General features: G+C 31.7%; 1 protein-coding gene across 2 annotated transcripts; it reads right to left on the bottom strand.

The window, feature by feature from the left end:
- Positions 1-90: 90 nt before the first annotated feature.
- On the bottom strand, positions 91-23737 carry LOC122272758 (sn-1-specific diacylglycerol lipase ABHD11). Of its 2 annotated transcripts, XM_043056742.3 has the most exons (6): positions 23614-23737; positions 16648-16798; positions 14676-14849; positions 5478-5666; positions 3375-3571; positions 91-715 (listed from the first exon to the last, which is right to left on the bottom strand). In XM_043056742.3, exons 1-6 carry the CDS (start codon positions 23619-23621, stop codon positions 580-582), a joined length of 855 nt encoding a protein of 284 aa, XP_042912676.3. In that variant the 5' UTR covers positions 23622-23737; the 3' UTR covers positions 91-579. The 2 variants fall into 2 exon arrangements, with proteins under 2 accessions (XP_042912676.3, XP_087013052.1); XM_087156926.1 differs by lacking the exon at positions 5478-5666 and having other exon boundaries at positions 23614-23722.
- Between the last annotated feature and the right edge of the window lie 4048 nt (positions 23738-27785).

Here is a 27785-nt window from a genome sequence, read left to right as displayed (position 1 = left end):
GTGTTTCCGATTTAGTACCTTGTATTTTGTACTGAAGAAAGACTCAACAAAATTTTTTCTATTACAAAGGATGATAATTGAACCATAATATATGACATAGGTTTTAATCCTTTATTAGATACCGTGTTTCCCAATTAGGCACCATTTATTTCATAAGTATTACAAACCACTACAAACATAAAATTATTTTTCGTATGAACAAACCATCTTTTCGTATAAACAAACCACCAAAAAATGTAAATCATTTCAAAGCTAAAGAAAATTTCCAATTTAGCCAGATTATTATACCAGTTTATTATTGACAATTAAAAAGTTAAATCTACTTTATTAAAAAAACAATATAAAATATAAACTGAATTATTGCATGGAGAAGTTACTTTTAACTAATAGTAATATAGCATTAAGTAAAAAAGTAAAATAATTACACGTCATATTTTGGCGTTTTATGATTTGGTATTGCATACAATACCTAGCCATTGTGAAAAATGTTTAATAGTTTAATACTTTTCCCGTTTTTTTTCGTCATTATATATAATACCAGATTTCCAAATTTCCCGGAAACATATACAATATATGTAATTATTCTTTTAAGAATTTCAACAAAGCATTAAAGAAGAGAATCGGAGCATCCGCATGAATATAGTGAGCAGCACTGTCAATTCCAACAAACTGGGCTTTTGGAAAATGTTTCTTAATAATTTCTGCTTCATCATTCCTAGAAAAAAGAACATCGAACAATGAGTAAGTAATAACATTCATCTGTGGTATTTTAAATTGAACATGTGAACCTGTGTGTGTTTTTATAGAAGATAGGCATTGACAGAATGGCAACACTAACAGAATCTTGAACAAATTATGGGTTGCCTTAAGGTCTGGTTTCTTAGGACAAGCGCCTATCTGGGCGTCAGCGGGACGTCAACGTCACGCTGACGCCAACAAAATACTGATTTGTTAGCTCAAGGCCTGGTTTCTTTGAACTAACGCCTTATCTGGGCGTCAGCGGAAAGTTGACGTAGATCTGACGCCAAAAAAATACTTTTTTGTTAGCTCAGCGTGAGCAATCAGTCCAACGCAGACATTATCTCTCATTGCGCATGCCTTAATAACGTAAACAAATATTTATTTTGAATTTGTATTGATTTTGTTATTGCCGACCAGTGTTTTAGAGAACAAATAATGACTTTGTCCAAGAAAAAACACATTATAGCTGAGCTGAATGAAGAGTGCTATGTTTAATGAAGAAACTATGTTTAATGTCAAAATCAAAATCTTGGCTGATTTCAATGTGCTGTTGGATGTTGTCCGCCATTGCTTCTGTGGTTAACGTCACGCTGTAATCCAACTGCAGTTGAGTTGGACGTCAATTGTAGTTCAAGATGAGCGTTCGATGACGTATACTATCAAACTCACAAATGGACCAATCAGAGGTTAACGCCGATTTCCAGCTGACGGCGTCCTGTCCTAAGAAACCAAGCCTTTAGGCTCTGAAATACAGTATTGCTAGTAGAAGTAAATATTACTTCGTGTTTAAATAAAATTTTTGATGTTTTGCAACTAATGTTTCAAAAGAAAAGCGGTAGCAATTGTGGTTTACTTCCTTTCTCTCCAAAAATTAGTTTTCTCTATCAAAAAAATTCTAATAAAGCTTCAAATCCTAGTACTCTACTCCAATTAACAACATTGCATTTTTGAACCTAAAACAAATCATTAATGAACGACAATAGATAATGAGATGTTTTTTATTCGGGAATACATTAATGATAGTACTATGTAATAAAAATAACTTAAACTTTACGTTTTATTTAAATGCTTAGAATTTGGTAACCAATTTTTGAAAACGTGCACTTAAATTCAGTTTAAATGAATATTTGCAGTATGTCAAGAATCAAGAGCTCCAATACTTATTTATGATAAAACTCTGTTGGACAGATGGTAAGATGTTCGATTTTTTCACCAAATATTATTCATAAATTTCTGTCATATATTGATTTAGATTTCTGGGAGTCCTTTCATATCACAAAAAAAAAATCAAATAAAAATGATCTCAGTCTGCTGCTCCTAATTTATCAGATATTTGGAAGTTACTCATTGTTTTTATAAAACTTTAGCTATCAGTTTTTACTTACGTTTTTTGTGCTTACTCCCGTTGAAGTATATTTTCCTCACTTTGTCAGTGTAATATGTCAATTTGGATTATTTTACTGATTCCTGTTACTTCTATTCCTGTTATTTTCCTTTTCTGATGACTATGCACCATGTGACACCGTCACGCGTCTGGGTTTGGATAAATGTATTAGTGAGAAGTCGGAAAGTAATGTCGATTTTTTTTAACATTGAATTCAAGTATATCAGATTCGATCAAGCTTTTTATACTTAATGAATGAAGTAATAACTCTTGTGATCAGAAAACCTCTTGTCAACTAGTTTAACAAATTTTCAATGACGAATCGATAACAAAATAATTTATATTTCAGACAAATACATGGAGATGATGATCGGACTTGAATCAGGTTTTCGATTTTTTGTTAATCGAAAACCTGAACCTAATCGAAATTCTGTTGTTAGTTTTTAATTAATCCTTTCGACCGATTAAGACCAAATTCAAAGAGATACTACATCACAGTTTTACTGTATACAGTGAGGTATTATCTCCATGCATTTGAAGGACAACTCAAAACAATTGTGCCAAGGAGCACTCCAGGTTAACACCAAAGTAACCGTTCAGATATACTCTAAAACTGTAACTAAATGTAAACAACAATAATAGACTATGCATGCTTACATCGAGCTCACTCTCCTTCATCCCATACGTAAATTATTTTCTCTTCCAAAAGCACCAATTTTGGCTTACTTTCGCTATTGTCTCTAGATTGTTTACAATCGACTATGAAATGATTTGAATGAAATAAGGATAATTATATTTTTATTTTTAAATATTTCTTATATGTATTAAGTAATATTAGAATATTTTATTTTTATACACTTGTACCCTGTTAAGTCTAGTTCGAATTTGCCTTTATATTCTCCTTGTTATGCGTATGTTTGAATTACAAACTTACAGTTTATTTTAAGAATTTAGGTGCTCCCTTAACTATCTATTCTTATTTTATACTGCGTTGTAAATATATCTTTACGGTTTTGTGTCATCGTGATCTTTAGTGTTACTGAGCTCCGAAAATGGTGACTATTACTTAAAACTGAACTGTAAAATATCCACCAAGAGCACTCTTTGATGTTTGAATACACCAAAAATTACCTCCAGTATTTCTTTACATTATGTTTGGTATCAAATAGTTGCCACCATTTTCAAGATACAATAAAATTTTTGAATTGCAAAATATATAATGCTTAGATATCATAGGAACATTACTTACACGTGAATCATTGATTTTTTTCCATAAATAAAGTAAGAAGGACCATCAAACACACCTTCATATTTTGATATTAGAGTATCTTCATTTTCTAAAGATTTCCTTAATACTTTTAAATTTGACGAATGGCTAATACTACCATCGGAATTTTGCTTCAGAAAGTTGGAGTTTTTTCCCTCTGCTTTTCTAATGTGTGGTTTCTGTAAGTAATTAAAAATTCCTCACAGTACAAAATTTTATAATAAATTATTTATATTTTTAAGAAAATTATAATAATTAAAATACAATTTCCGCTTGAATTTAGAGTGTGAATTGCCTTCAAAATAGGTTGTTTTCAAAGAAAATAAAAAGAATTCTTCAAAATTTCAGAGAGATCGTTGCAGTATTAGTTTCTGCAACGTCATTAATAAAGGCAGCGTAGTTACAATAAGTGTTCGAAATTTCGTACACTAATGATGCTTGACTATATGCCCACGTTTATACCACACAATATGAGATTCTCAAAAGGTGGGTCTGCTGACAAAAACATAACATAACAGAAATAAAATTTCTCCAACGTTGGGTGTGTTTCTCTAATACCTTTGTCTTTCGGCTAACCATGAGAACGTTTCGTTATTTTTCCCCCGTGTAACGCAAATGCGATTTAGATTCATCAAAACGTCCTCCACGAAGATTACTTTGTCCCAATACTTAATCATGGAGTTCCCTAGTCATCTGGAATGGATTCAAAATTACAACACTGCGGAATTAAACATAGCTAGTTGTGAACCTGGAAATTAGTCGGCTGTTTTAAATTTAAAAACTTCAGCGATTGCTCTCTTCCTAATGAGGTGCCCCAAGTTCGAATCACAGCATTGTCTTGTCAATGCTAATTCTGCTCCCGGCTCGTACTGACAGCATTGCTGACGTAAGATGCTCTCAGAGGTTGACGAATCATGGGTTAGAATCCTCTTGCCAAAGGGATTACGGGGATAATGATAATCTTTCGTGGTTTTCTCCCTCATGTTACGGATATGCGGGTTACTAAGATCAAAAATCAGCTAGTTTGTCATCTGGATTACGTTCAAAATTATAGGGCTACGGAGATAAACATAGTCGTAAACTCAATAGAGAACTCATAGTCGTAAACTCTGTTCAGTGCTTCGCAGTGAACTTATTGCTATTCAAACAGGTCTGGAAAATATCAGGGCTAGAGCCACTTTTGGGAATGTCTGGATCTTCACGTACAGTCGTAGCTGTATTCAGCACCTGAGCAATTGGAAGAGAGTAACGGACCGGTCTGGTGTCTCTATACTTCGTTTATTAAATGCCCTCTCAGCCTCCCATGACATCCATATTCAGTGGATACCCTCACACGTGTGTCTTTTGCGCAACGAACGTGCTGATCGAACGTGCTGTTCAGTTGCAAGGGAAGGTACTTCCCTCCCAGCCTCTCCAAACACGGCCCTCACATACTCTGAATTATTTTCTATCCTCCAAACTTAAGTTAATAAAGCTTGACTTGTTCCACCGGATCAAAATTGGTATCCTCGCAAGCGTCCTGGAGGAACCCTTGACCTTCAGGGTACACGTGCCGACCAAACCGCTACCTGTCGATTTGTCAGTGGGCATACTAAGAGCCTCACTTTCAGTGGACAAATTAAACTTTTTCCAACTTGTAAAAAGTGCAACTCCACCAAGACTAGTCCTCACCATCTACTTGATTGCCTGGATTTCACTATGGAAGAGGTTCTTGAGAGACCTCTCCTTTTCATCGATTTTTTGAAGACTCACGGCCTCATGTCACGGCCTCTGGTATAGCTCCGCTATCCCAGCTGGGATTGGAAAAAACAAAAGTTTTCTATAAATTAGATTTTTAAAGCGGAAATGTTTAAATTTGATATAAGTTAATTCATTTTTGAAAAACAAAAATAAATGCTGCCCATTGGAAAAACTAGCGTTGTCCCATATTTTTCCTGCCTATATAAATTTGACTCGACCAATTTCACCATACTCATAAATAAAGAGTTGAAAAAGTCTATAAAAAATCAGGATCATTGGATACGCAGCCAAATGGTAAATAGTTCAATTCAGTTTTATAAGTTGAGTTTAATAATAATAACTTACTACATCATCTGGAACTCGTTCATACATAAAATCACTGAGGAACTTTGCAGCCTCTTGTTCAGTAGAAACTTTTGGCATGTTCAAGATAGCTTGTTCGTGTAATGAAAATACCAACTTTGCAAAGTTTAAAAAATCTTTATTTACTAAAACACCAAAATCTTCGATAATTATTTTATCAACTTTTGCGGGCTGAAAAAAATGATATTGTAAGTTGAAATCTGTTGGAGTTACAAAAAGTTACAAGTTTTTTGTAAAAGAACTTTTGATATCAATCTGCAATTTTTAAATTTTGAAGAATTAGGATGTCTGTTAAATTATGAAATAAACTTTTTAAGGCGATCAATTAATTCAATTATGTGTTGTGTCCTTTTATTATGTAGTTTCGAAAAGGAAAAAATAGTAGTAGCACAAGCTTTTCATTATTACGACTTATTTTGCAGAAATAAGGTGATTCTGTAAATCATAATATATTAATAATATAAATATTGAATCGGAAATCACAATGCGTTTTTAAAAGCTAAAAAGGTAAGTAGCACACCCATATGAATAAGCAAATTTGTTCGATCTTTATTTTCACACAGGTATTTCTTATTAATGGGCAAAAATATGCTAATGGACATTAAATGGACAGTAAAAAGTCATACAGCTGCGAGAACAAAAATAAATAAATAAATAGCCGAACAGGAAAATAACTTTAAATTAGAGATATAAAAATATTTATAGAAAAACAATACCTTAATGACTTTTATTATTTTTATGCTGATGACAAAAAAAAAACAATACGGACGAGCGGGAAAATGAGCAAATATTGTCTTTCATAAATATATATTATATTAATGACTAGCTGTACCCGTTCACACGTTGCTGTGATTAATGATCAAATGTATACAATACATCAAAATGGAAATTAATAATAAAATTATCCCAACATATATGTCATTTGAATATAATGAAACATAGATATACATAGTTGATGGTAGAATAAACATGTTTCTTCACTTGTGATATTAAACAATATTGCAAAAGATATAATCATAAAATGAATGATATTTGATGATTGATGGTGAACTTTATCTTAGTAGTGCTTGTAAATATGCAACATTTTTTGTTTTCCTATCTGGTGCAAGAACAAATAAATTTGATGGTTTTCCAACTCGTGAACACGCAACGTACAGCTGTCAATGTGAGAAGCATGGATTTATCAAATTTAATCCACATACTTGCAATGATTGTCCCTGTGCTTTGTTAATGGTCATTGCAAAGGCTAGTCGTACTGGAAACTGTAGACGTTTGAATTCAAATATAGTATACGTTGGTATCATGGGAATGTGTGGTATTAGTTCATGTTCTCCTTGGTGTTTTCCATTTAAAATGGTTGCTTCAATTATGTTATTCATAATTTTTTTTACTGATAGCCTAGTCCCATTGCAAAGTAGCGGTGGATTTATATTTCGTAGAAGGATGATTGGGGAACCAATTTTCAAAGATAAAATATGCAGTGTCATTCCTGGTAGATCCATTGAATTTAAAAATTTTATTGGATAATTAACTGATTCATCTTGATTGACAACAGTATCTATGGATTTATATGTTGTTTCTTCATCAGGTATTTTATTTTGAATTTTGCAGTTTATTAAATTCACATCAATGTTTCTGGCTGCCAATATAGCACGCTCCCTAAGCCATTGATTATTTTTATAATTCTGCGATAAATTTGGAAAAACTTTTGCAATCAATTCTTCTGTGGATTTTACAATGTGACAAAAGTTTTCTGGTAATGTAATACAGTGTGTGGATTGGTCCATTTCTACTTTACCATTCCCAATATCTAACAATTGTTTTGTAAATCGTTCAGAAGATTCATCTTGTTGTAATTAAATACGCATATTGGTCTTTAAAAATATTTTCTCCACATGCCGCCATAACACTGATGATTTGAGACATGCATTCAATTCATCTGCTGGTGTTGAACGGGGTATGACTGGTAGAGTTTGTCTAAAATCACCCGCTAGCAAAATTAATGCACCACCAAAGAGCTGCTCATTTCCTCTCAAATCTTTTAATGTGCGATTGAGTGCTTCTAATGATTTCTTGTGTGCCATGGTGCATTCATCCCATATTATAAGCTGACATGATCTTAGTACTTTTCCCATCCCAGAATCTTTGCTAATATTACATGTTGGAGTTTCAATTACCTGCACATTTAATGGCAATTTCAATGTTGAATGTGCTGTTCGACCACCGTCCAAAAGAGTTGCTGCAGTATCAGATGATGCAATAGCAAGTGCAATATTATTTTGTGATCTTATAGTTGCCAGAATAATTGAAATAAGAAAAGTTTTGCCATTACCTGCAGGTGAATCTAAGAAATATAAGCCACAACTCTTGTTAGATATTGCATTTATAATTGTGTCATATGCTGTTCGTCGTTCTAATACCAATTTCGGAAGATTAATTCGAACAAATGTTTGTAATTCATTAACATCGAAGTGCGTTTCTCGTTGTATATCACGATCGAAAATGTCATTACCAGATCTATTTGGAGCAATCATTCCCAATTCTGTCAGTTATTTGTTGACTATTGTCAAACATACATTCTCAATTAAAATCAATGCTTCATTGTATATATTTGATGTAAATTGAATGTTGGGATTAGCATTTATTCTACGCATGCTGTGTAAAATGTCTTCACTCATATAGTCTTTATATTTTTCCCAAAGATCCTTTGGATTAGACGGAAAATATGTAGTTAGTATGATGGAAAATAGTGTACGTATCTGTGGTGGTTGAGCTGTATTAGAATCATCAGCGAGTGAAATATCCCAATGAGCATCGTTTTCTAAGAGACTTAATTTTTGTCAAGCCTCATGAAATGTAGCACACACACGGCCATTGACTGTTTTTAATTCTTGGAAAGATGTTTGTCCCCGAACATTGATTAATAATAATCTCAGGTAAAAGCATTCTGCGTTATTTGGATGTACAGTGTACAGACGACCCAATGCATGTGTGGAATATAAATTTAGATGACCTTGTACTGCTCTACCTTGTTTACGACGCTGAAATTTTCTTGATGATGTATTCCAAGTAAAATAAGTTGGTACTTCAGAGTACAGTAGCGTCCTTTCAAAGGTATTATTTCAACATAATGCGAAAAATTCAGTTAATGTTGTTGGCGGTGGTGACATTGCTCTTGCACGTACATATTCTGATGTAAAATACACACGCTGTCCATTTTCAAGATGTACTGCTAAATGAACAACGGTTGGATATCGCTCATGAATGGAAAATGATAAAATACGCCATACAGCCTCATTGCTACTTATGTAGCGTCCCAGTTGATATTGGGTGACTTCATCGTTAGAAGCAGTTGTATTTTCCTCTGCATACACTGCCATATCGCTTCCTTTGTTCACATATTTGCAAATATATTTTATAGCTTTCACTGAATTGCAGTACTCAACATTCATGTGTGCGTTATACGTTTTTGGTAGTAATGGAGAATATGGTACTACCCAACGGTTATCAACATCAATAGTATTGTTGAGTACTTTTAGTTTAATGGATTTTACACCATCTTCGGTAGATCGTCGTTGATAGAGTGGATATCCATCATTGCCTGAAATAGTTTCAGGAGGGAAGTCTCTAGGATACCGCTTTGTGCACTTTCCATCTGACATGCATGGTGAATTATAATTTAGGGAGCCACATGGACCGTGAATCATATTTTTTGAGACAATATCGTGCAAGTCTTTATTAATTTCAATGTCTGGTATTTCTGCAGAGATGATTTCATCAATTCTGTTTGGTGTTATCTTTTCCATCATCCATATTAAAATATGCGCATGTGGTAAACCTCTTTTTTGTCATTCAATGGAATACATCCAACAGCACGTCTCTCCAAATACATGGTGTTTGACAATAAAATCTATTAACGATTTTAATTTTTGTTTAAATACACGTGCAGAAATATCATGACGATCTGATGGTGATTGTCCAGTTAATAAAAGCTCCTTTATTTCATCCCACGCTGGGTTGCATGTAAATGCAATGAAAAAATCTGGACGACCATATGCACGAACATACGTCATTGCATCTTATGCATATTCATGCATGTGTCTTGGGCTACCTGTATATGTGGATGGTAAAATGACCATTTTCCAACATTCACTGAGATTGCCATCATTTACAACTGCATCACGTAAATGGATGTACTCTTCAGAACGCAATTTAACTTGATTTAGTCGTATGTAGAGGAGTTTTTCATTTTTTATTTTTGCATACATGTCAGCAATGTATTGATGAAATAATTGTCTGCATTTCAATATATGATTATCAGCATTCTCACGAATCATTATTCGATATGCATAATAAGGCATAGCACTGACCTTTTTGTTAATGTCCACATTAGTTGTAGGATTTCTCTTATTAATATTAAAATGATATCCAGCCTCTCCTTGCCAAAATAAAATGGGATATTGTAATGCATCATATGAACGATGCGTTTCTGATACTTTCTGGACGTCACCATTTCTACGATGAAGAATTATGTCGCGAGAAGTAAATTCTTCACCAACTATGACAATTGCCACTTCATCGATCGTTGGCTCGTTGAATTGTCTTCGATGTTGACCAATAGGTGTTTTATCTGCCTTTATTATTACTTTGTAATCGTCAGATGGCATTTGTTCAATGGCGGTTTTAAATAGTTTAATTGATTCATTATGTTGTTCAAACAAATTTTGTAATTCAGCGACAATCTCTCGTTTAGTACTCATATTCAGTTGACACCGTCTGTTAATTTGTTGTTCGTCAGTATTTCCCATAAAATATATCTGAAGATATTTGTGATCAGCATTTGTCAAGAGTAGTAGTGATCCAGCATGTTGATAAATTTGCCCTTGTACTTTAAATGTTGGCATATAATTTGCGTTAACGATATTCGTTGCTCTGAACGATGTCATTTGGAAGCATGAATTGTACTTGCGTATATTTTTCAAAACATTTTTTGATTGACTTGTTTCACCTGATACTAAAGTTAATAATGATTCAGGTGGTGAACGCAAGTCTGGTAACTTTACTTTTCCACCTGCACAGCACATACCTGGTGCTTCATTTTTAAATTTTTGAGCACCACAATACGTACACTTTTTATCCATTTTTCCAATAATTACACTTGGGTGAAGACTGTAATTGTAAAGGTGATTGTAATTGAAACCACATAAATTCAAATCAGTATATATCGTTCGTCTTGTCTGCGTTCCGCGAATTCGATTCCTTTGCTGCCTTGCTTGCCTCTGTTCACTCGTTTCTAATGTTCGAGCAAGAGCAATGTGAACTCGATCTCTTTCTTGCCTTTCTTGCATCTGTTCCCTCGTTTCTAATGTTCGAGCAAAAGCAGTGTGATCTCGATCTCTTTCTTGCCTATCTTGTCTCTGCTCACTTGTCTCTAATGTTCGAGCAAGAGTAGTGTGATCTCGATCTCTTTCTTGCCTAGCTTGTCTCTGCTCACTTGTTTCTAAAGCTCGTTTTTCTCTTCTCCTTTTCGTTTGATTTGTAGATCGACCAACGACACTTCGCTTTGGTGGCATAATTGAGGGGTTAAATAAAACGTATTTTCAAAAAATAATTAAATTTTTCTCGTATTAATAATTGTAAAAGTTCTTTGACATCTTAAAAAACAACTTACAAACGTATTACATCTTAAAAAAATAATAGAAGTTGCCATCTTCAGTCATTGTAAAGTGGTAATAATACAGAATATGATATCACGCGAATAATACAAACTATAGCAATAATAAAAATAATCTCATATGCAGGAATCTAGCAAATATTACATTATACTGCTAAGCTGAATTTCAAACATCATTACTAATTAAATGTTATTTTGATATTTTTTGGATGAAATTTGCTTTCACCTTTACTTTTATTAAGCAGTTTTCACAATACTAAATCCATGATGCGACTAATAATTCCATTCTCATTGATTTTACGTGCTTGTGCTCACCTGACATAAAGAAACTTGCGCGAATTATAATTAAATATTAAAGTATATGTAATTTACTCTTCTAAAAGAACAGAGCTATAAGATAGAAAATATCACTGTTGTTATCTTCAAGATATTTGAAAACTGAATCGTTTAAAGCAAAATTTAAAACAATTGCTAACTTTTAACCAATCAGAAAATTCCATTTCGACTTTCGCTGATATCGCTGGAACGGTTTGTCGCAGAATATTCTAATGTCGACAGAAACCTTCCTCGTTCTTTGAACTATCTGTATGCCAAGTTTCATAGCTTTCTGTCGGATGGTTTAGGAGTCTATAGAGGACAGACAGACACACATTCACTTTTATATATATAGATTTAAACACGGATTGTTTATGATAAAACTGTTAGATAGTAAAATAGGCGTATGGTTGTAGTCCTAGTTGGAGTAACTCTCCTTCGCCATAATCCAACCGTTCTTGTAGCATAGCTTGTTTCACAGTCTAACTTAATAACTCTTGAGATTGTTGAATGAGAGTTGCTTTTTTTTAACAGTGAAAACTATTGAAGAAGCTAAAATAAATGTTCCACATTTTTTTTCTTTCGGTAACTGAAGATCCGGAGCCATCCTTTAACTTTCAGAAGAATGGAACGATTAACCGAATTTACTTTTTGTTGCCCATTTTATTAGAATCGCTGACGCATTACTTCAGTACTTTACAAGAGAAACTTTTAATAATCTCATCAATGATATGTGTCTATGTACTAATATACTAAAGAAAAATCCACAATTATGTCCTTATAACACTTTTCTAAAAGTTATTCCTAGCCTAACAGGTCGCTGCACCATCTTGCAACTCTTAAAGAAAATTGTTATTTGATACATTAGATTTGAATAGCTGTCATTCTGAAGTTATAATTTAAAGTCTTGTCATATTTCTGTACTATTATACGTATAATGAACGATGATTACGCTTATAGCATGAATGAATGAAATGCTTCTCTACCTGTGATTAATTTTAAAGTCGTGTTTTATCTTGTTTCATTCGAATAAAAATTCATATTAATATAAATTTATAATGAAAAGTATAGTAAATAAAAGTATAATATATATAATGAAAAGTATAATATATGAACATAATATATTTAAAAGTATAATATATTAAAGTACTTAATATTTTTTTTACTAAAGGAAACAAATTTTAAATGAAACAAAATATCGGATTTAAACAGTTAATAAATATTTCTTTTATTAAATCTAAATAAAAAAAATACTTAGATGCTCATAAATACTTTGTTCTCCATATTTTTTTTATGCAATCTACCTTTTTTGTAGATTTATGTATATTACTTAATCCACATTAGTATTTTGTGAGGGGGGGGGGGAGTCGACATAAACATGAATTCGAATGCATAAAGTACATAACTTATAATCTTCTTTCATTAGCACAAAGGTACCAACAACTTCAATGCTTTCAGTCAAGAAAGAGGCTTAGGAAATATATATATATATATATATATATATATATATACAGTGAAACCTGTGTATAACGATACTGTCTATAACGATAAACCTGTCTATAGCGATATTTCCTTGAGGTCCCGGTGAAATTCCTATTTACTCAATGTATTTTTAACCTGTTTATAGCGATAACCACTTTTCAGTTAAACATGTCTACAACGATAATTTTTCCTCTTTTGATAGTTGATAGTTCCATTCCGATTTTTCTACCGTAGGAAAACGACTCCCCATCGAGCTTAAATGTGAGATAACAAAATGTTTTTTTTTTCCATCTCCTTTGTATGTAATATTCCTTCGTTGTTTCTGAGAAAAAATGCCACTTTTAGGGGAAATTAGAGCAGTAGAAATGTCTGAAGGGGTATTGTAGGAGGGAGAGAGCTTCGTCAGAAATGCTGATGAAACTGGCTTATTTTATCAGCTCATGCCAGATAAAACAATGGCATTTAAGGGAGAAAATTGTAAAGGCGGTAAAAAATCAAAACAGAGGTTAACTGTTTTACTTTGTGCAAACAGTACTGGAACCGATAAACTGAAGCCGTTCGTTATAGGCAAATACGCTAAACCTAGATGTTTTAAGAATGTGAAAAGTTTACCAGTTGACTACAAGGCAAACAAAAGAGCCTGGATGACAGAAGAAATATTTAACAACTGGCTGCTTGATGTGGATAAGGAGATGAAAAAAAAGAAGAAAAAAATAGCTCTCTTAGTTGACAACTGCACTCCTCACAACAATCCTCCAAGTTTGAAAAATATGAAATTGTTTTATTTTCCCCCAAATAGCACGCCGATTCTACAGCCATTAGATTTGGGAATAATAAAATGTTTCAAAGGATACTATCGAACAAGATTAGTTCAGAACGTTGTTTATAATCTGGATAATAAACTCCCAAATCCTTTTGCAGCTGATGTAAAAAATGCATGTGATTGGATTTCCGGAGGGTGGAATTCATTGACACAATCCACCATCCAAAATTGTTGGAAGAAAGCTTCTTTCTTTGAGGATAAAAGCAACGGAAATGCAGAAACTGAGTTTACTGAAATCACTGATGAAGAAGAAAAATGTGTGTGTCAGGCTTAAATTCGATTGTCAGTGATTTCCAAAGATCATCTAATACATCATTTCTATTTAACGCAGACGAATTTTTAAATTTAGATAATGATGTGTTGGTTTTCAGTGGTGCAAGTGATGAAGAGATTTTAGCAGAAGTTATCCCGGGTGATCAAAGTGATGAGGAAGAAGCAGCTGACAGTTCTCAAAACAGGACTCAAATTTCACCCGAGAATGCCATATTGCTAATCAACACTTTGCAAGACTTTGTTGCAACATTACCAAATGTAACTGATGTTCATTTGAATTCATTAGATGGACTGAAATCTATGTGCATGGAAATGGCAATTGCTTCCAAAATTAAGCAAACAAAACTAACCGATTATTTTTCTAAATAATTTCTGTTTTGATTCATGAAATTGTAAGTAAATTTTTCTTGTGTGCTGTTTCATAATTCTAAGTAAAATTTTCATTTGGAGCCTATAAAAGAAGTTTAATTTATCATTAGTTTTAAACGTATACTTTTAAATTTCAAACCTGTCTATAACGATAACCTGCCTATAACAATATTTTATTTAGGTCCCTACAGTATCGTTATAGACAGGTTTTACTGTATATAGTTTTGTAGTGGGTAATACTTACTATTTTTGAAGCTGTCTTCATGCTTGTTATCCCTCCCATACTATGTCCTACAATTGTGACTTTTTCAGCGGCTATTTGTTCTATAAAATGTATGAGATCCACTGCATTTAAATCCAAATTGAATTCATCACTCCAGTCACTGTCACCATGGTTTCTGGCATCTACTGTATATACCTGCAAATTTCAAGACACTATGAGCTCTTTTCACTATTAAATACAATGAATTTGTTTGAAAATTAATTTTAATTTTTTAGAAGTATTCCCATACGCGTAGTGTGTTATAAGTCTTGAATTTGTGTTTCCCCCTTGGGTAAATTTAAATTTAAATGCGAAAACAAAATTGCAGATTTTTCAAAGCAATGATTGTACTCTAAAACATTTCACCTTAAAATAAGAACTCAAAGGGGGGTAGCCATATTAAATAACCACTGAGATCACTCCAACCACTGAGCCACAGCGACTCTGTGAGTTTTAGTTGTGGGAATGCAAGCTTACTAAACAAAAATGTTCAATATTGATCCATGAATTCCAATCTTTCTCCATTTGAAATTTAAATTGTCGCCTTTCTCTTCAAGGTTTAGAAAGGTGGAAATGTGGGATACAATGATGTTTACGATGGTGCTGGTAGTATATTGCAGTTTCTTTCTAGTGAATTCTGATTACTGATGTTTAAAGGAAATATTCCATTGCCATCTGCGCTCTAGAGCCTCAGATGGCGATGGTCTGGGAATCCCTGGTGTTGATCCGAAGTCATGATATCACAATTTTAATACTCTGCAGAGGGGATGGCTTCCTCGTTTTAGTAGCCCGACGACCAGCGACGGCCTGAATCGAGTACTTTACGGTAGAACAGTTTGACGAGGAACGATACCACGCAACCTTCGGTCCCTACGCAGGCTGATCAACATGGTCATCCAGCCGTTTACTGACCCCAGCCAGTGATGCTTGACTTCAGCTTCTTACTGGGAACCGTATCTTTACGATCAGTCCCCTGAAGGACATTCCCTATACTGACATATTTCCTATTTTAAGTTGTTGGATGTTCTTGACCACCGAGAGATAAAAAAAATATCAAGACTTCAAAAGAGTGATTAAAAAATATTTGAACATAAAAAAAAATTATTACAAAATGTTTAGCAACCTCGAAATGTTTTTGAAACCTTTTTGTTATTAGAAAGGTAATATTTCATTTTCAATCTTTTAATTCTGAACTCGAAAACGGATTTCTTATACAGGAAAAACGCCGACATGCATAAGTTACTTTTCTCCATCAGCATATGCTATGCACCATCCGCCCCTATATTTGGATGCAGCTTGGATTGAGGGGCTTAGGGCTTCACGCTTGTTACTTCGTAATTTTGCTTCCAAACATACATTAATTTCATTAATTAAATATGCAATTTCATATATCAGAATGATAACAAATAGTGGTGTAGCATCATATTGAGCACTTTGTATTATAAACTTGAATATTTTCAGCAGAAAACATTATAAGTTCTAAATTTTGTTAACAATTAAAATTTAACATACCCTAAGTGGCTTCAGCTACTTTTTGTGGAATATCATTCCAGTATTCTTTACTGCCTCCTAAAGGAACATTCTCACAGTTCTTTACAGCAGCAGAAATCCGTTTAATATTAGAAAGGTAATATTTTATTTTTATTTCTTAATCCTGAAATCAAAAATAAATTCTGTCTGCTGTACTTGCTTCAGGAACAACGCAGACTTTTCCTTTCTGTACGGAACTGTCCAATTGTATAGGGAGGCAGTTTGGAAGTGAAAGACTAGCGCTTCACGCTTGTTGCTTTCTAAACTTACTTCCCAACATAAATTAATTTCAATGACTGTATTTGCGATTTCAGATTTCAAACAGTGGCGTAGCATCATATTGAGCACTTTTTATTAACTTGAAGATTTTCATCCGAAAACATTATGAGTTCTAAATTTTGTTAACATTTAAAATTCAACATACCCTTCTATGAGTGGCTTCAGCTACTTTCTGTGGAATATCATTCCAATTTTCTTTACAGCTTCCTATACCATGCAAAAATATTATGGGATTATTCCTTTCCACATCCTGGCTAGCTTCAAAGACTTTGAAAGCTAATGTAACCGGCCTGCAGCTAGAAAAAGCGCAATGTTAGTTTTGATACGTATTTTCTTTCAATCTATATTAATGAAACGGAACGTTAATATGTATGAATGCACTGTATACAAAACCGAAATTCTGAATCGATTAACAGAAAATTTGATGTAAATATGTCCGATAATTCGTTAAGAAACTTCTTTTACATGAATCAGATAGAAACGGTTGTAAATTTAAAACGTTTCTGGATATAATGTATGATGTTAAGGAATTTTCTTACAATTCGTATACCTATAAAAATAAAACAGAATGTTTAATTGTATATGCATACAATGGGCAAAATAAAAAACAGATCACCCTGAATAACTTATGATCTCATAATAGGATCTTCACGTTCCAGAACTTAATCTTAAAGGTTCAAGGGAATGACCTCAAATTTTCTAATTAATTAGTGCAGACGATATTTTTAGTTATGAAATCAGATACAAGAAAGTACTTCCTCTGAATAAACATACCTTTTTATCGACGGATTGGATTTTTGCTCGTAATTCTGGGAAATACTGTCCCAATAGTTTGATCTGGAGAGCACTCCAAAGTTTGGACCATTTGATGGTAATTTTGCTATTTGCGTACTTCACCATACCTGGAGTAATTTTTTAGTATTTAAAATTGTTATTAATGTTATATTTATATTTAAAAAGTGTTTAAAATTGTTATATTTAAAATTGTGTGCACACAATTTCAAAGTTCGTTTCGCCAAAGAAAATTCTATGCAAAGAAAAAAAAAGATTTTTATTGAGTATTTACTATTTGTTATATTTTATTTAATAACAGCTGAAATAAATTTAAATTGTTAGGTAAACAATTTTTTACATCATTTTAAAAAATGCAATTTTAAATGTCAAAATACAAAATTTGAGCGAAATCGGTCGAATTGTTTCTGAGAAATCGAATTTTGAAAATTCGATTTCTCTGGTTCGAGAGATTTTGCACACATTTCGTGTTTTGCCACGCAAAAATACATTCTTTAAAATGTGTAAAAATTATATGTATTTAAGTATTTAATTTCACATTTAATTTAGGATTACTGTCGTTAATAATAGTTTTACGATTGTTTAAGGCTTTCGAAATACTCATTATTAATATTATTTTTTTTCACCATGATTATAGAAAATATTGGACAGTTACTAATTATTTTCGGGAATTAGAAATTAAATAGTTTTGGTAATAAACACAAGTCGGAATAAAATATAGTTTTATATTAAAATGCTAAATTAATGGAAAAAAATTTTTTGTCGCACATATAAACTGTTAAAAAAATGCATAATGTTATTGACGCTAATTGATACTTAAAAAATTTTGGTAATAGGTGAAAATTTAAATGAAAGAATAAGTTTTGTACTGAAAGTCTAAACTGATGAAGAAAAGGTACTTATTCATCTGTTAAAACAATAAAAAATCGCCTTATTAACGTCAATGTAGGAGTTAATTTTAGTAAGAAGTAGGTACTTCTGCTTAAATATGAATTGGTGTTTCTTTTTTAGTTATTTTTAATAAGTTTAAAGTATACTATGATTGGTATAAAGATACTGAATCAACGGAAAGGGATATGCAGGAAAGAAAAATTTTGATAATGGCAATTTTTGATTGTCAAAAATTGACATCAAGCAACAGCTGATGTCCATTTTTGACTTTTGGATTTCTGCATTTTGATGTCAAATTTTGATGACAAATGATACTGAATTAATCATCCCTATAATCTGATCAACCGTTATCTATGGATCAGAGATATGGATTCCAACCCAGAAACAAGAAAAAATGCTGATTACCTGGGAAAGGAAAGTTCTTAGAACTATTTTTGGATCTGTCAAAGAAAGTGATCTGTGGAGAAGGCGATACAATTTTGAAATTGCAAGCCTATTTAAAGGAGAAGATATAATTAATTATGTAAAAGCAAAGAGAATTCAATGGCTTGATAGAATGGTGGAAAATAGGGGCACTAAGAAGATATGCAAGGGGCAGTGCCATGGTCAAAAGAAAAGAAGAAGGCCGGCCAAGAGATGGTTAGATGAGGTGGAAAAACCTTAAGACTCTAAGAGACCGAAATTGGAATAAAAGAGCTAGAGACAGGCGACTTTGGAGAAAAATTGTTAGTGAGACCATGGTCCACATGGACTGTAATGCCAGGGAGTTAGTTAGTTAGTTTTTATTTTTCTTATTTTCTAAAAACATGATTATATTAATATCATAACATAAAACATTTCGGAAAGTCAAAAGTCAAAGATAGGTTCCTGAAAAATTTGTTGATTATGGTAATTTTTGACTCATCAGGAGTTGACCTCCAACTATATTATTCCAAATGATACTGAATATAACTAATCTTTATTTTGAAGCAATGAACTTCTTTAAACGTGTTTTGCTTAACCTGATAACATAAAGCTACCGGAAAGGGCAATAAATGACAAAAATTGGAAAAAAGAAGTGTTTTAGCCTAATTAATAGTGTTAGTATACTTATTTCAGTTTTAAAGCATGATTTTGTAGTGCTGATTAAAACAGATTTATTAATAATTTTTATTTCATCCTGTACGAAGAAAGGATATTCAGTTATTTTTGTATAAAAGTTTAATGTAATTCAGTACCTTTACATAATTCAGTTAACTTTCTTATTTTTACAATTTGTTGCCCTTCCCGGTAGCTTTATGTTATCAGGTCAAATTTTTTGCAAAAATATTCTTTATGTGAACTTTCCACCAAAAATATTTTCTGGAAGTCTTTTCCTTTACATATTATTTTCTATCTACAATTTATTTAAAATAGTTATTTTCAGGTTTATTTACACTTATATTAATCTGATATTTTAATAATTTTAAATATAATTACTTTATACATTTTGGTTTCAATTTAGTGTCTAATAATAGGTGGAGAGATAACAAAATTCAAATCATTCCATATCAGATTTATTAATTTGTTCCTAACTCCCTTTCTATTATAATAAACAATAGTTTAAAAAAATATTCCTTATATTGAAATTATAAAATGGAAAGAAAAAATGTATCATAAAATTTTGAACACAGTTCATGCTCGTATAATTTCTTAAAAAATAAGTATCTTTTTGAAAATGGCATAAGTGCAATTAACAAAATATTTAAGGGTTGGAGTTTGAAGGAATTTGAAATTATTGGCATAGGTTATTCAATTTAGGTGATTTTTTTAACACACTAAGATAATTGATTAAAATTTAAAATGCAATAGTAGTTATACAATTCTAAAAAAAATATTTTTTTGTTCCTATTAAACCTACTCTTTCAATATTTCATTTTATAAAAAATAAATATAATAAGAAGATAAGTAAATTGCTTTTTATATTCATTGGCTGTACTCAATTGGATTTTTGACTAAAAGATATTCCTTTCTAATGTTAAATAATGACTAAATATAGACATGTTATGAATATTAATAACAATTTAGTATGAACTCTTATTACAGTAGTGAACTCTTGTTTTTAGCTTGACCTTTTATAAAGTTTCAACAAAGAAATTTTTCTAAAATCTTATAATTTATTCTTTTGTGATTATTTGTTTTGATAACAATTATATTATTTTGAATTATACGGATGCTGCAATTTTTTTTGTACAGGAAGCAGAATTTAAATTCAGAATATAAATGGATTGATAGCATAGTTTGAATGGTTTAAGTTTTCTTAAAAGAATTCTATAGAAGTTTTAAAAATTATCAAGCTCTATTCATCCTAATCTATTTTTCAAAGGTATTGCCAAATAACTTTCTATCATAAAATGCAGAAAATGGAAATCAAAGAATTACCTAGATTCCTAGATGAAGATTGAAAATGTCTACTATTATTGCTTAAAAATACTCCACAACTCCTTTTATTATTTTTTATGAGAATATATTTAAACAACTGATATTATACTCTATATAGAAAGAACAGGCGTCTCAAGGTTAAGCGATTTCTCCACTCTCCATTTTTTTTTCTCTCCGTTTCCATGGTGTCAGCAAATGTTTCTTTTATTTTCAAACCAATATAATCCAACTTTTTACTAGAGTGAAGAAAAAGCAAATTTTGCCGAAACTATTGAAACCTAATTAAAGGGTTAAAGTGCTGATAGTCGGATAATATAGAGAGGCCTATTCTATTTAAAAAGACTGCAGTGATTGAATGTTGATTCATATTAATAAAATATTCTATAAGTGATGCTTTTGAGCACTTCATTTAAATGAACAAATGTCAAATTTCTTTAGTAAGACTCCGAAATAAAATTAAAAAAATGGTTGTTTTTCTCCGAATACAATCGATATATTGACAAACATAAACAACTTCAGTTAAGCATTAAGCACTAACAAGTTTTTAAAATAAATTTGAATATTTTTCGATCCTTAATGGAATTGTATTATTTCGTTTAACTTCTGCTTTTGGTATTGGTTTTTGATTAAACTAAAATATGTTTTCTAACAGCCAGAGAACCGTTCTTGCATTGTGGTCATTGTGGTTCCGTGATTTCATTGTGGTTAAGGCACTGGGCCGTCATTGTGAGCGACTGCGGTTTGATCACCGGTGATGATTTAAAAATCCTAAAGCTTTATATCGATTGGTACCAGGCTTTTCAGGAAAGTAAAAGCTGTTGGTGTGCAATTCAGAGTATATTGTAACGATCATGCCATTGGTCACGACATTGTAGTCTTCTACATCGATGGCACAACATTGAGGGCTATCAATGGAAAGTTTCTAGAATACTTTGCATTAGTTAAACAGAAAGTTATGGTCTAAATAGTTCAGAAATTGTCCACGCTTGTTGGTAGAGTGATACAATTAGAAATTGAATATTTTTTTTTAGCAAACCTAACATTTTGCTTGGTTACACAATTCTGAAGTCATAAACATTATATAAAATGTTTGTGGTTTACAACTAATGGATAATTTACGCATTCCAATACCTCTTTCCTTCGCCAAACCGGTTTATGCATTTTTTTTACTAGATCATAATCGAGAAGATTTTTCAAATTTTTGTCATGCAATTTGTTTTGAAAAATGCAAATTTGTTTCAAAAATAAATGTATTTTTTTTCCAAAAGTTATGTTATGTTACTGGTTTTAGTTATTGATATAGTTTCAAGAAACTTCAATACTTGAAATTCTTTTGTATGTACACAAATAAAATACTCGTTACTCATTTTTCTTTTTTAAGAAAATATAGTATTTTTAACATATTTAAAATTTTCTGAAATTTTTATGAATAAGTGTCTGAATAAGCACTTCACATTTTGTAAGAGACAATGATTTTTGTCATCTATCTAATATCAATAGTACAAAAAATTAAATTTTTCACCAATTACAATTACGTTTTAAACATTTCAAAACTAGAAGTGATATTTAACTTATTAAATCTTAGGATTGTATTTTTATCATCGCATTGTTTTTGCTGCAATTTAAAAAATTGATAAAATCGTTAAATACAAAACAGTTTTATTTTATTAAAATTGCAAACAGAACAAAAACAATTATACATTATACATTACAATTATAACAATTATTTATTAAATAAACTACATAAATTGAATCTAAAAAGCAAATATCGCAATACATAAGCTAAAACATATTAAATTGAGAATTAATATTCATTTGCTAATTTGCTAGTGCAAATAACGTTAAACTTATTATATATTTATTTACTGATACTTATCGAATTTCTAAATAAAACATTTGAAAATAATTGCGCATAAAAAAATTATATATATATATATATATATATATATCACTTTCAAAGTTTAAGATTGTGGCACAGTGCTGGGTGATAAAAATTTAAAAAGGAAACTTATGATGCATTGAAACGTATGATCGGTGAACCTGCAAGTGTTGTTGCTCCACAACTTACCGGTTACTAAATGACATGTATATATCAGCAACAAAATCCATTTGAGAACTAAATATATATATATATATATATATATATATATATATATATATATATATATATATATATATATATATATATATATATATATATATATATATATATATATATATATATATATATATATATATATATATATTTAAAATTTTCTGAAAATTTTATGAATAAGAGTCTGAATAAGCACTTCCCATTTTGTAAGACACAATGATTTTTGTCATCTATCTAATATCAACAGTAAAAAAAATAAAATTTTTCACCAATTACAATTACGTTTTAAATATTTCTAAACTAGAAGTGATATTTAACTTATTAAATCTTGGCAAATTATGTACATCTTGTAACTATTAAACATTCTTTTTATCTGACATAGAATCCTTATAATAAAACATGCCGTGTAAAAATTAATTGGCATCTATAGCCTTTTTTGCGCAAAATTCCTAGAATTGCATTTTTATCATGGCATAGCTGCAATTTAAAAAATTTATAAAATCGTTAAATACAAAACAGTTTATTTTATTAAAATTGCAAACAGAACAAAAAAAACACAATTATACATTACAATTATAACAATTATTTATTAAATAAACTACATAAGTTGAATCTATAAAGTAAATATCGTAATACATAAGCTAAAGCATAATAAATTGAGAATTAATATTTATTTGTTAATTTGCTAGTGCAAATAACGTTAAACTTATTATATATTTATTTGCTGATATTTAACGAATTTTTAAATAAAACATTTGAAAATGATTGCTTATAAAAAAACTTAAATACATATGCATATTATATATATATATATATATATATATATATATATATATATATATATATATATATATATACAATAACCGAATAACACAGCTACATTTAAAGATATAATTAAACTGAATATATATAACTAAAAGAAAGCTTATTTACCTTGCCATAATTTTAAGTACACGAAACACGATTTCTATTTATATTTCATGCAATCTAATTTAGGTAGATAAATGTCGTCTCTTAGACTACCCCGATGTTTATGTCTGCAGTGAAAACTCAAGTCGAAAAATCATTCGATAGCAAAAGCAAATAAAGTAAAAAATAAATTACGTCACGTTACGTTACGATATACTCTTCAAAAATTTATTTCCTGCTTTAAAACAGTGATTCATATTGTTAGTAGAAAACAAGATATTGCTCAAATGAATTCACTTTTGTATGAAGGATTAAAATACAAATATTTAAACCATGGTTTATTTTTATAAAATTTGTTATTTTGGGGGCATTTTCAATTATTATTTTTAATTTTTGCCAGTTAAAGTTTGATTTTTAAAATTATGTTAGTTATAGACATTTCCAGTTTCTGAATGCAAATTTAACGTTAATTGCTTTTAAATATGATTTTTTACTTGCTTTCGTAATGGATTGAATGTAAACCCCTAGCCTATGAATGTTTATCTCAATTGCCTTGTAATTTAAATTCAACCCAAAAATCAAGGGTGCTCTTTTAAAAATTGAAACAAACTAACCATGGAGGAAGGAACTAACTCGCAATTTCTTTATATGGATCCGTCAGGAAGATTGATTACTAAGTTCTTCAATACGAGAAATTGGAGGAATTTCTCCCTCCGAGAAATCACTAGCCCTTAATTCCCACATTGCCTCTGAATGAGACTGGATCATTCCATTTATTTCAAAGGTGGGGAAAGTAGAATTTACTGCGCATGCGTCGGAATTTACTTTCATGCGTAGTATTTTCAATAATATGTATGGCAAGTATTGTTTGACTTAAAATAGGGGTGTGGTATTTTTCGTAGTATTTTTTTAAAGTGTTGTACTTATACTTTTTTTTTAAATCAATTTTTATATCTGTTACCGACAAAGTATGATGTCCGGCATTATATATAATGCCTAAAACTAGGCGGCAAAGTATGAAAAGATTTATATTTCACACATTGCCTAGGCATTATATATAATGTCAGATGTTATTTAGGCAAAGTATGAAATAAACGTCCTGATGAGGTTATTATGTGAATGATGTGCATGTTACTGTGAATGACCGAAATCGGTGGTTGTTGACTTTCACCGGTGAATGTTGACAATCACATAGTCGCTTTGGTGAATGTCCGAAATATTTATTACGTCCGATTTGATATTAATTTATTCGTGGATATAATTACATTCATTCGATATTTTAATACTTACTGACGATAGATTAGAAGAAACATCAGTGCAGGGTATACCGGGCAAATGTATACCGAGCAGTGGCCCTTGACCTTTAAAACAACATCAGTGTAGGGTATACCGGGCAAATGTATACCGGGCAGTGGCCCTTGACCTTAAAAAAAACATCAGTGTAGGGTATACCGGGCAAATGTATACCGGGCAGTGGCCCTTGACCTTAAAAAAAACATCAGTGTAGGGTATACCGGGCAAATGTATACCGGGCAGTGGCCCTTGACCTTAAAAAAACATCAGTGTAGGGTATACCGGGAAAATGTATACCGGGCAGGGCAATTCTATACTATGATTAGTCTTTCTGGATTTTACTTAGATTTTCTTACCTCAACTTCATAAAAATATATAAAGAGATATAAAAAAATATTTCAGACACTATATGAAATCAGTTAAGATTTAAAAAAATGTAATCAGAGTGTAAAAAATATTATCTGTAAAAACATCCGATTAATTTAAAACTTATTAGAAATGTATAAGTTAATGTATATATAAATCCAAATTGGTAAATGGCACCATATTTTTAATTTTAAAAATCTGCTTGCAGAAAGAATAGGAGCTTATGCGTCTTCAAAGAAAATATTGCAATCGGATTCACTGTATAGTTCCTGCGCCGAAATGATGAGCAGTAAATTCTACCTTCCCCACCTTTGAAATAAATGGAATGATCCAGTCTCATTCAGATCCAATGTGAGAATTAAGGGCTACTCGAGAAATCGGATAATTCGTCGACACTATCCAAGTTCTTGAATGTCATTGATTGGTCGGAAGAGAAACTTGGCCATGCGCATTATTCATACTCAATATCATAAAATCATACTTACATGAATTTAAAATTGCTAAATATATTCAAATAAAATTATAATAACACAAATAGACCATGACTGATTAATTTATTTGGATGAAAATATATGAAAACAGACAACAAAATGACATTATCTAATGCTTGCTTGTTGATGTCACAAAACTTAACCTTCCGTTAGTCGCGCGCACCTCACAGGTGCATCCCTACTGTACTTCCACCTCCTTTGCCGTCAATAGATTTTTCCGGGGGTCGAGCCTAATGTTATGTTCCTAACTTTGGATTACTCAAATGTCCGTGTAAAACCGACCTTAGAACATGTCGATGGAGAGTTGGAACCGCTCAAATCACCCCTCTGGTGCAGCGCGACCATTGACGCAAGTATTATGGATATAATATTTTTATGAATTAAATATATATATTTTATCTCATTTTCTGTCCTTCTCAACGTAGCAGGTATAAATGGTCAAGTTATATGCACAGAAAGTGGTTACGGAGTAAAAAACCGCAGAAGCTTCTTGCGTCAATTGGTTGAACATCTTGTGATGGAGGGAGAGATCCGACGCGGGAGCAAGAAAAATTTATCTTCGGTACTTCGCTAAATAAGTTTTTTGATATTTATCTCTCTAAAGAGTCTTAAATTGGTAACAATTAACTATTTAAACTAGACTGAATTTCATTTGGCTTTCAAAAAATCAGAAACACCTCATAGGTGCAACGCGATTAACCATGTCGGAAACAAGTGCGCGACTAACGGAAGGTTAAGAAGCTGATTGGTTAAGGGAGGAAAAACTTGGATGGAAAGTAGAACATGCTCTGCAATCGTCCAAGGACTTGTATGATTGTTTACACGATCCAAGCTCAAAGCGTGTCCCGCAGTGGACTGATCGTTAAGACACAGTTCCCAGCAGATCACCGAAGTCAAGCATCACTGGCTGCGGTCAGAGTGCGGTTGGGTGACCACTTGGATCAGTCTGCGTAGGGACCGAGGGTGTGCGGTATTGGTCCTCGTTAAACTGTGCTACCGTAAAGTATTCGACTTCGCGTGCAGGTTGTTGGGCCACCGAAGCGGGGGTGCCATCCCCTCTGCAGAGGATCAAAATTGCGATGGCATGTCTTCAGATCATCCTCAGGGATGTTTCCCAGACCGTCGCCTATAGCCCATTGTGCAGCTCTAGTGCGACGTAAATGAACTACAACAACAACCAAGCTCAAAGCAAAGCAAGTTTCCTTCAATTTCAATCAATCTTCGTCCAAGAACTTGGACCGTGTAAACAGGCCTAGGAATCTCATGATTAGGGGGAAAATATTATTCTCCATTGTTATTAATCTATTCATTCTATAAAACAGATAATATATATAGATTATGGTTTGAATGATACATATTTCATTACTATACGGAAATTTCATTTGAGACTAACTCATTGAATGTCCTAATATTTCCGATTTTAAATTTCAGCGCTCGAAGACACAATAGTTATAAATCATTTATCCTATCTATTGTAAAATATTTAAATTGTCCACCTCTCTCAGGTGTGTAAATCATAAAGTAAACTACGAAAATTATAAGCATGAGTAAGAATAAAATATTGGTATAAATTATTATGTGAGGATCTTAGTAGAGCAGGATTAACTGGATGGGAAGAAGCTTGTTGCTTGGCCAAAGACAGGAGTGTGTAGAGAAAAAGGCTCGAGGTCTTATGTGCCAGTTCGACACGAAGAGGATAAGTAAGTAAGTAAATAATTACGTAACCTTCGAAAATTATCAACGTATTAAAAAAAATATCAGCTCGTGTTTAATAAGAGCAGTTTGCCTTTAATATTTCACTTCTCTGCTCTAGTCAGAGGTTAGCGTGTTTTAGTTGTTCTCCATTACCACAATTTAGGAAATACAATTTTATTAGTTTTGCGACAATATGCACATGCATATGTATTAATATTTTTGTGTGTATGTAGTCACAAAACTAATGAAATACTTTGAGTTAGAATATAGTTATATAAAAAAACTTAAAGCTAAACAATGTAAATAAAGCACAAACAATGCACAAATCATTTTTCAATTTTGGTAGCTAAT

Source organism: Parasteatoda tepidariorum, chromosome 2 (genome assembly GCF_982258835.1).
Source record: "Parasteatoda tepidariorum strain Cologne lab strain chromosome 2, Ptep-v5.0, whole genome shotgun sequence".
NCBI lineage: Eukaryota > Metazoa > Arthropoda > Arachnida > Araneae > Theridiidae > Parasteatoda > Parasteatoda tepidariorum.
The sequence above is the reverse complement of the archived record's forward strand: the minus strand, read 5'-3'. Positions and strand labels throughout refer to the sequence as shown.